Source organism: Neurospora tetrasperma, assembly GCF_000213175.1.
Source record: "Neurospora tetrasperma FGSC 2508 unplaced genomic scaffold NEUTE1scaffold_5, whole genome shotgun sequence".
Taxonomy (NCBI): Eukaryota; Fungi; Ascomycota; class Sordariomycetes; order Sordariales; family Sordariaceae; genus Neurospora; species Neurospora tetrasperma.
The window spans coordinates 2347692-2357942 of record NW_009799103.1 but is presented as its reverse complement, the minus strand read 5'-3'; the positions used below and the strand labels follow the sequence as shown (position 1 = coordinate 2357942).

The window sequence follows — 10251 nt, the reverse complement described above, 5'->3', positions numbered from 1 at the left end:
CTTTCATGATGAATATCCTGAACAACCAGGACCGCCAAAGCGACTGGACCAATGGCCGCAGCGGCTGAGGCGGACGAGTTTGATCCGGATCACGATGATGATAATGTCCCGCTGAGGAAAGGGGCAAGACTGACGAGGCGTTACATTGGCGCAAGGAAATAATTTTCAAGGACAAGGACGAAGGCCAGAGGGTGGTGATTTGAGCAATGTTGGCAAATTAGTTGTTCAACATGCCGCGGTGGATGTTTGGCGCAGTTGGGAAAGGCTCGGGGGCCCAGAACCAATTGACCAATCAAAAACCCGAGGACACCCCCCCTCTGTCTGGAAAGCGACCGTGTTCGAGCCAAGGTAACGGCGACTTTTTTACATGATTTTGGTTAGCGGGATGGGATGGGGACCCACCTTATATATATGATAGCTTTCTTCACGGTTTCGCACGACTCGGGACGAGTCTTTTTGTACCGGGGGGGTAATGTTACGGCACTGGCGGACAGGCCTTGGCATGGGGTGCAGCCGTGTAGCCAGATATGTGACCGACCCGTTGCCGGGCCGGCGCATAGGCTCTAGGCCGGCGCACAGGCTCTGGGTCAAAACCCCAGACCCCGCGTGCACCTTTGCACGTTTCCCTCTTTTCTTCTTCATCTTGTGATTCTACAATAGACCTGGTATCAACGTGTTAGCTTGCCTCTCGTGACCACGTCGCTCGTGACAATAACTTTGCTAATAATAGCGGTAAAATTAGTGGAGGTGTATTTAATAATATTAATATCTTTATTAGTCTAGAAGAATAATAGACTATTAGGTATAGCGAAGGAAATATTAATAATACAACGACTAGTATGATTATTAGATTTATTAAAGAAGACGTTAATATACCGGGTGGGTTTAATAAAGGTAAACTTTAATTACTATTTTATAGAGTTATAGATTCTAGGTAATTATTCGTTGCGTATTACTACTGCGGTCGGTAGAGTATAGAGGGGGATAAAGGAGTAGAGAAATACTCTTATGGGACTACTTTTAAAGAGGGTAAATCCCCTACTATCGAGAAGGATAACTTTAGTAGTATAAAAGTTGATTTTCTCCTTCTATTAATTGGTTATTATAAGGGTATATTACTATATATCCTCGTATTAATTAATTTATTATTATACGTAATTAAGGATATACCTCTCATATTTAGCGAAATAGTTACGAAGGCGGGTAATATTAGCGGCGGTTTAATATTAATAGTAATAGTAGAGGGTATACTAGTAAACGTAACTAAGGTTATTAATGAGGTTGAACTCCCTCTATACGGCTTAAAGATGTCACTGGGGAGGCATTATAGTATAATATAAATAAAGAGCTGGTGACAGCGAGAGTAGGAGGCAAATCAGTATGTAGAAATGTGGTAATTCTAGCGATTAACCCAATTGTAAGAGCGCTAGAAATTATCTAGAGTTAATTGCTATATTATAGAATCTAGATAGGCGTACGGACTCTGCGCACAGACATTTATGTGTTTTATAGTAAGGAAAAGTGTAAAGTAAGGTAAAAGTCCCAGATTTACGGTATCTATCGACCCCTACTTCACATAGGTCTTGCCCCGGTATTGACGACACTGTGGATTCATTTTTGGACGTTGTCCCCGGCATGGTGTGCAACGACCTGGGGGTGTATGGTTAGAGAAAAAATACTAGTGTACTTGCCGTTACTATCGCACATTTCCTGACAGTGATGAGATCAGCTTCCAGAAACGATTTCTACACTGTAGTTTGAAGCACATGTAGCCCAAGATCAGTACTAGGGGGTATGGTACCTGCCGGGTATGTTGTCCTTGCCGTTTACACAGTACACTGCCATCTGAATAAGGAGAACGATTAGCCAGGAGGGTCTGGCCCAAGCAACGCCGATATAACGTGTGCATGTCAAGCGGAACCAAGAGGAGAGCCATCGGGCGTCGTGCGGGAGGTCGCGAGATGCAACCAGGGAGTTGGAGTCAAGTCTAATGTAGGATGTAAAAGTCAATGGAGGGCTGAAAGTGCCATCGGCTGCTGCAACAGAAGCAATGAGACATATGACTGAATGATTGGTTGCTGTCCTTCTTCGAGTATTCGATAATCAACATCGGAAATGGGGCATTATTGGCTGCTGACTCGATCTCTTCTTTCAGTAAAGCTGCCCGAAATGCGATGCCAAGTATATCCATATGGCATGCCATGGACATGCCATATCTCATGATAATTATCGATCCATATTGAAGCTTGCCTGTCCGTGGTGGCCCTCTCCTTTTGCAGTGCTCTCTGGCACCTGGCGAGCCTCCGCGCTGAATGCAAATGGTATTTCCTCGTGGTCGAACTCCCCAGTATACCTAGATCGTTGGACACTCCCCTTGTTCCTGGCCTATGCATGGGTGCTCGTATTTGCTTTGCTCCGACACACGGTCACTCTCGCCCGAATTCAGGGCATATCCCCCTTCGGACATGGCCGCGTGGCCGCTCTTTTTCTCATCCTGGTCCCCGTTGCCGCAGCCGAGAGAGGCCGTGGTCCAGACCCTTCGGCTTACGCAAGGCTTGGCTTCCTGGAAGCCGTTCCCGCGCCGTGTGTGGCAGTTTGTGCATAGTGCCTTTATTAGCCGACTCTTCATGCATTGACCGGTCTCAGTTCAAAGTGGATGGCCCAATGGTGAGTGTGGGGGGCAGGCATGACAGAACTCTCCCTCGAGAAGCAACTATTCCGAGTGAGTCTTTTGGCAGAGTCGAGGTTCGTCCCTATGGCACTGTCAAAGTCCCCGCACAAGTACACGCTTGTTGAGGTGTTAGGCAAGGAGGGGAACTCCAGATTGCTCATACTGCCAAACTTGCCGGCTTCTTTCAGCTGTTCCCAATCCTCCCGGCTTGCTTTGATATGCATGACGGGCAGTGATTTGGCATCCCCGAAGAGAATGTTCGGCAGGGCGTGGTGATCATTGGTTGTTTTGCTTCCGATGTGCCGCGCTGCCGCTGTTGTATTACGGCATTACAGGCGGCTCGAAAACAGGACTGCTTCTTGGAGGGCAGTCAGTCCCACAGGAACACGAGCACCGCAAAAGGTGGTAGCTGTCCAGATGAGAGGGGTTGGGAAGCAGGCTGGTAAGATATCGACACCTGGCCCAGCCGCCGAACCGTATTGAGCTTATAATTCGACCAGCTTGTCCAAGGGATTTCGCCAGCTTTTTCCAATCCACTTCTTGATAGTTGTTGGCGGATTGAGGAATCGACCATCAAGATTCCCCCTATCCCCGAGTCCGAATGTCATGTACTGCCATCTGTGGCCGCTTGAACATATCGGTCAGGTGTAACCGAACGTGGATGGGTTGCGGACAATCTACAAACTGATGATGACGTCAACTCTGAATAGCCTCCAGCTCGGCGCGTCTGATTCTTTGAGATGACAGGTGGAGATGCGGGGCCTGAGGATGGCCTGGAAGGGAATCCGAAGACTAGCCAAGTGGATGGAGTTGGGGTGCTTGGGGTAAGGTGGACTCAACTGGGTGGGTGCCGAGTAGTACAATGTATGGTTACTATAGGGTTATCTTGCTTGAGAAGAACGGCTACATTGAGAATCGAGGTCGTTTTCAAGATGTGGATGCGGTCCGTACTTGTACAGAAAGAAAATGCCTGGCCCATCATGTAGGCGTTGTCAGGCTCGGAGGCTAGATCTTTACTTGACCTGCGTACCGGGTTATCTCTTATATAAACACGAAAGCGCTCATAGGTGCCCTCACACATATCTTCCTATTCTGGACTTGAGCAAGCAGAACAGGGATACCGCACATTGGACTCGACCAGTAGACCTTCTTGCGATGACAAGCTGGAACTGAAGTTTATTGAACTAGTTTCGTATTCTGTGAAAATTTACCCTTCAGCACTGAAATACTTTTCCATCCTCCATGACTTGAACACCCGATCGCTTGTATCAGATGGGAGCAGCTCCAGAAGGACAACTACCACGGTACAGCTTTGGCAGTGAACACGAGAAGCGCCGTTCGTGGATTTACTCGAGACAAGTCAACCTGGGTTAAAATCGAAGCATGAACCCATCCGTACACAGCTGTGATCGATCTTGAACCAATAACCTGCTACCTCCTCGAGTGAGGCGGCGGACTTTTCGCGGAGGGTCAAGTTTCCGGAATGGACGACAGCTTTTGAGCTTCAACACCTGTCTGTTTCCTTCAGAACTGAGGCTAGGCATCGACCTGCAAGTAGTAGAACTGAACTTGCTGTAGCACTCCAAGTCTACCTGGCCCATGCTGTTTGTCTCTTTGACTTCTACATCACCAGCACTACGAATAAGAAGTTGAAGGATTGGTAAAGTCAAGCCCGAAAGGAATATGAAAGCGAGGTGCAAAGCCCGTACAACTAGGTTGGAGGTAGAGTAGCAAAGGCTGCTTTGTCGGCTTTATGTACCGTCGTTGTTATCCCGCAAACCTGGAACGAGCGAGGCAGGGGAGAGTACAGAGTGGATCCAGGTGTATGCTTGTACCTGTACCTTAGAGGTACTTGCACTGTCCAGTCTTACTCCCCTCCACCGTAGCACTACTGCATTTGGTTTGCCCCAGGCTGTACCTAGGTACCGCTACACAGCTATGTAAAGTGTCCAGTCCACCGATGAGAAGTCCGTGCATTATGAGTGGGCAACAAGGCCAGCCATCGAAGGAGCGTGCTTCACCCATCCCACCGCGCGTGGCCTGGCTGCACATCCACACAAGACACAAACAACATCACTGGTCAGTCAACCGGTCACGGCATCGACACAACTTCCTGCGGTCCAACTTCCACCGACCTCAACTTCTTCTTGATTCCGTCCGGAAGACCATCCGCTACCTCTAGCCTCTCGACGACTGCGTCCACGGAAACTCACTCCACGGTCAACGTCGAATCCTTGGGGTGCCAGCCTGCGTGTTTCCAGAAGTTGCAGGTACGTAACTCTCTTCTACCCAAAGCCTCGAGGTGACGCGGCGTGAATGCGATGCGCCTTGTTGCCTCTATCCATTCATTGCATTGAAGGCTGGGCCTACCTCTACACTACTTAGCCGGTTCCATTGTGGTACCTGCGACCAGTACCACCTCACGGTCTGGCAACCTCGTACCCTTTGCCCTTCAAGTGACTCTCTGGCTCCCGTCCTTGGCTTGTGACGAACAATTTCCTGACCTTTCGGGCTCTTTGCCTGTCCAGCCCGCCTCCGTCTGCCCTGTCTTGTTCCAAGCATCGCCCTCGGCTACACTCGTCCACGACCGATCTACCGCGCCGCCCCAAAGTGCGCGAGCCTGCGCAGATTCCCGTTCGGCCTTGCAGCCCACCACCCACTCAACCTCCCTCGACATCTACCCTACCTACTGCCTACCACAGCCAACGAACAGACGCACATCTGCCCAAATCGCATCTATCCTCCATTGCGCCAGAGTCGCAGTGTACCTCGACTGAACCCGTTGTCCCCCAACAACGTTCAAGCGCTGCTGTAGCGAACAACATAGCACCATACATCAGGACAGCACCAATCGTCGCGTTCCCGACGACCTCGTCCTACTCGAGCGGCTAAGTTGCCCGAAAATTTTTCTCGATTCTTACCGTACCTGCCTCGAACAGGACAAGTATTAGACTCAGTTGTCATGGGTAAGTTCCAGTCTGACACCAAGCCGGGTCTCTTCTTGCTGTCTCCAAAGTGTCCTGGAGCTGGCTGCCGTCCGCTTTTCGGCTTTCTCCATATCCTCCTTCTGCCATACCATAAGTATCCTCCCCTCACACAGCTTGGTCTCAGCCAATCCATCCCACCTTGGAGCTCTCTTCTGGTGGTGGCGGCCGAGACGACTCCTCACTTCACGTTGGACTCTGTTTGTTTCCCCCGGCAATCTTACCCGAACACATATCAATCCCTCACCACTCGCCCTTTACCCCTCCTCACCACTCGGGATGGCTTGTCGCGTCTACAGGCATCAGTCTTCTCGATAGCAAGCCTTCTCGGTCCCATCTTGCGTTTGTATGAATCTCGTTGTTGGGAGCACCAGGCGATGCGTCGATGGCGTATCATGCCAGCTTTGTAACCCCAAGGAGAGCCTTCAGTCACAACGGCATTTGGTATTGATCAAAGCCACTTGTGCGGGCCCGGTTTGCGAGTTGTGGTTGGGTTGTGCTCCGAGTCCTCTTGGCCAAGTGGAAGCTCGCGTTACCCTTCCCACCGTTCGCAGACGGGAGCTGCAGTATTGCTGCAGTGACGTGCCCGCGTTTCTTTGCCTTGCGTCGCCTTGTCCTGCCTGGCTCCCAGGCTACATATACACAATTGACAACCGCCCCCCCCCCCCCCTTTCCTCTCTCCCCCTCCCCCATCCTCCTGCACGTTTTCCCTTTCCGGTCCACAGTGGTAGGAATCATCAGGTTATTCTCACCCCGCCGCGTCACAAGCTCTCACATCCCCTACCTCTCTCTACCTTTCCTACCTACGCCCTGTGTCAATCCCTTGCGCGGGCTGCTTTCCCCCAGTTGCCACTAGTCACTTCATTTCTCCCACATCATTCCCATACTGCCTCCTCCTCCACCTTTCCTTCGTTCTCTCGTCTCCCCACTTAACCACTTACATCGCTCTACTTTATTTTATTCACTTGGTCTAACCTAGTTCCTCTTTCTACAGCCGACGCAGCAGGAGACACTTATCGCCCTGTAAGTACCACGCATTCAAATTTCTCATCCTTTCTGCCTTGTGTTCTCAGGGCCGGCTTGTTTCAGTCGGCGTCCACAATCATCTCACCTATCCGTCACGAGCGTGACGCACCCCTCCTCTTTCTTCATAAGCCGCGCGAGGGTATAGTCTGGTCTTCAAGCCCCTGCTTCGATGGATTCTCGTCAGTCCCTTGATTTGTGGCCTTAATCAACTAGTCTCGTCTGATCGACTTGTCCTGGCGATCTCTGGTCAAGCTTCCGTCCTCGACTCGCATAAGCTAGGAGCTAGCAGTGGGGAACGAGTACCCTTCTGGCCGTCACAACACGCAACTACGTGCAGACCCGGTCACCTGCAGTTCACTTTATTCCCCTCGCCCTTTGTCCTCCAACTTCCACACACTTTTCTTTTTATCTCCCTCTCTCCAGATCTTACACCTGTTCATTCGCTGACGACGACTTCCTCGAAGCGTGAGAGGTCCCGTTCCCCCAGACGTGGACGTTCCAGAAGCCCCACTACTCGCCGTTCATACTCGCCCCGTGATCGTTCGCGGAGTCGCCATCGGAGAAGAAGCCGCACCCCTATGACTGGCCAAGGTGCGCCTGCTGGAGGACAAGGAATTGGTTACACCGGACCACCTCATCGAACTTTCGAAGACCGCGCCGCTCATCGTGAACAAGTCATGAACAACATTCGGGAAACGTCGCAGCAGGACCGCCGCGTCTACGTCGGCAATTTGTCCTACGATGTCAAATGGCACCACCTCAAGGATTTTATGAGACAGGGTATGTCGTGAGACAAGGATGCGAGGGTCAGGTTCCATGTGTTGCTAACCCATCATTAGCTGGAGAGGTGCTCTATGCCGATGTGTTGCTGCTTCCTAATGGAATGTCGAAGGTGGGCTATGAGTGATTTGCGTTCGGCTACTGGTTCTTTTGTGGCTCCCTTCCTTTCGGTTATTTTTGATGGATTGTTGGATTGACGGGTTGGGACATCTTTGTCCATGGAATTTGTAGGGATGCGGGTAAGTCAAACTTTGAATCCCTCAATCGGCTATTTTGGCGACTAGATGCTGACATCACGTTGTTGACTAGAATTGTGGAATATGCGACCAGGGAGCAAGCTCAAAACGCCGTTGCTACCCTGAGCAACCAGAACCTTATGGGCAGACTTGTCTATGTTCGCGAGGCAAGTTCACCCTTGGATCATCGCTAGCATAATCAGATACTAAACTGGTTTTCAGGACCGTGAGGCCGAGCCTCGTTTTGGACCTCCTGGCGGAGGTGCCAACCGCGGTGGTTTTGGTGGCGGCATGGGCCCCAACGGATATGGAGCTGTTCCCGGCCATGCTGGTCCCGGCGGCTTCGGTGGTGGTCCCATGGCTGGTGGCGGTGGCCGCCAGATCTACGTGTCCAACGTTTGTTCCATGCCCCATTCTTGCTCCTTTCCATCTCGAAATATACTAATCAACCTTTCCTACAGCTGCCGTACAATGTTGGCTGGCAGGATCTGAAGGATCTGTTTAGACAGGCTGGTAAGTTGAATCGTTTTATACATTAACGTGACCTACAGCTTGCGATACTAACTTGCCATAGCGCGCAATGGTGGTGTTATCCGCGCCGACGTTCATATCGGACCTGATGGCCGCCCGAAAGGATCGGGTATCGTTGTCTTCGAGACCCCGGATGATGCTCGCAACGCCATCCAGCAGTTCAATGGTTACGATTGGCAGGGCCGTATGCTGGAGGTTCGCGAGGATCGCTTTGCCGGTGCGAATATGGGTCCTGGTGGTTTCGGCGGTCGTGGCGGCTTCGGCGGCGGCCGCGGCGCCTTCGGCGGTTTCGGTCGCGGCGGCTTCGGTGGTGGCCGCGGTGGCTTTGGAGGTGGCTTCGGCGGTCGTGGCGGCTTCGGAGGAGCTCCCGGTGGTCCCCCTAGCTTCGATGCCAACCAGCCGGCCGCTCAGCCCAACCCGTTCACTGACTTCGCTACTTCTGGTACTGAACGGTCTGAGATCATTTACGTCCGGAACGTAAGTCAAACTTTCCTCTTGTACCCCCGAGTATCCGATTTCTCTGACTTTCCTCTTCTTCATCAGCTCCCTTGGTCGACCAGCAATGAGGATCTCGTCGAGCTCTTCTCTACTATTGGTAAGGTAGAGCAGGCTGAGATTCAGTATGAGCCCAGCGGTCGCTCCCGCGGCTCTGGCGTCGTTCGCTTCGACAATGCCGACACCGCCGACACCGCGATCCAAAAGTTCCAGGGTTACCAGTATGGTGGACGTCCTCTCGGTCTGAGTTTCGTCAAGTACCTTAACCCTGGTGCTGGCGGCGACAGCATGGATACCGACCCCCATGGTGGCCTGACACAAGATCAGATCATGTAAACTGATTACCGACCATCGCGTCAGTCTTACTGGTTGATGCAACAGATTTCCTATGATAGTTTGGGATTTTCCATTTGGAGGTTGTATTATATGACTGGATTTAAGCCTGTGTTCGATGTGGCGCTCGGCTCAATCTTCCCAATTGCACTACTTATCTACGGACAGGTGGCTATGGTCAGGGATTTGGTGGCCATGAGCGTTGGCCTGGGATGGGGCAGTAGTTCGAATGGCCGCATGACAAGCATGTGAAGGATGGTGTCGGAGGAAGGAGATTGAGGAAGTTGAATTTGCGACATGCTTTACCTTGCCCAGTTTTAGCACATGGGAGAAGTGAACCCCACTGAAACTTGTTGCTCTTTTTGCGGCTGAATTTTGGCTCTTCGCCTTTCTTTCAGCAAGTTGTTTACGGTTCGGACCCTCAAAATGGACAGTTGATCTTGTTTCACCTACATCCCCCCACCTTTAGACTGTACTCTTGAAGAGAACCTGCAATTATCTCGGTTGACCTTAGGATTAAGATCGAACATTGGAACTGCGACTCTTGGTAGCCTGAATCATAGCCAATCAAGGTGAAGCCAACGTGATGTGACGTGTTCGTGGTGTTTCATAATGATGAATTGAGTGGAGAACGGGTGAGCCGGCTGCCCTTTAGCTGATGATCATAAGTGCGGCTCAAATATGTCTACGCTTAACGTCAGGGTACGGTAGCTGCTGCTTCACCCGGGCATTCTTGTTATCTTACCAAATGAGAAATGTTAACTTTGCTAATAGGACCGTTTAGATCGAGTCACCTGGAGATACACGCTCTCCCGGTGATCAAGTTCACACCCAAGACAGGATCGTGAAGGCCAGCCAGCAGATTTGGAACGAGCATATGAACGTTATCAATTCGGCTCGCTCTTACTTTCCTCTTCGTTCGACAGCTTCTCTGTTGAGGCACAAAAGTCATTCTCTCACGCGTCTTCACTCATTCGTTTGATGTTCCTCTCTTTCCCTTCCATCTCCATTTCCACGAAGGGCCGCAGACTTCCTGCGGCAGGACTGAACATTCTCCAGAACGGGCATATAACCCCTTTAGTTCGCACCTTTCATTAACTCCAGTAGCTCACGTAGATAGTAGATGTGTGCTGCAAGCCAGTTAGGCAGCTGAGCTTTTCATATCCCCCCCCCCACCCCCCCTTCTTTTCTTCTT

General features: G+C 51.1%; 3 protein-coding genes across 3 annotated transcripts; 2 read left to right on the top strand and 1 right to left on the bottom strand.

Annotated features, from left to right (window-relative positions):
• Positions 1-2624: 2624 nt before the first annotated feature.
• NEUTE1DRAFT_117823 (uncharacterized protein) lies at positions 2625-2901 on the bottom strand (the record flags this gene model as incomplete). Its single annotated transcript, XM_009855064.1, has 1 exon — positions 2625-2901. One exon carries the CDS (start codon positions 2893-2895, stop codon positions 2626-2628), a length of 270 nt encoding a protein of 89 aa, XP_009853366.1.
• Positions 2902-3189: 288 nt separating this feature from the next.
• On the top strand, positions 3190-3698 carry NEUTE1DRAFT_117822 (uncharacterized protein; the record flags this gene model as incomplete). Its single annotated transcript, XM_009855063.1, has 2 exons — positions 3190-3471; positions 3501-3698. 2 exons carry the CDS (start codon positions 3412-3414, stop codon positions 3678-3680), a joined length of 240 nt encoding a protein of 79 aa, XP_009853365.1.
• A 2659-nt stretch (positions 3699-6357) lies between these two features.
• Positions 6358-9634, top strand: NEUTE1DRAFT_95731 (uncharacterized protein; the record flags this gene model as incomplete). Its single annotated transcript, XM_009855062.1, has 9 exons — positions 6358-6678; positions 7146-7461; positions 7521-7573; positions 7693-7700; positions 7771-7864; positions 7920-8093; positions 8159-8210; positions 8272-8705; positions 8772-9634. The coding sequence occupies 8 exons, from the start codon at positions 7260-7262 to the stop codon at positions 9057-9059; spliced, it is 1305 nt and encodes a 434-aa protein (XP_009853364.1).
• Positions 9635-10251: the final 617 nt, after the last annotated feature.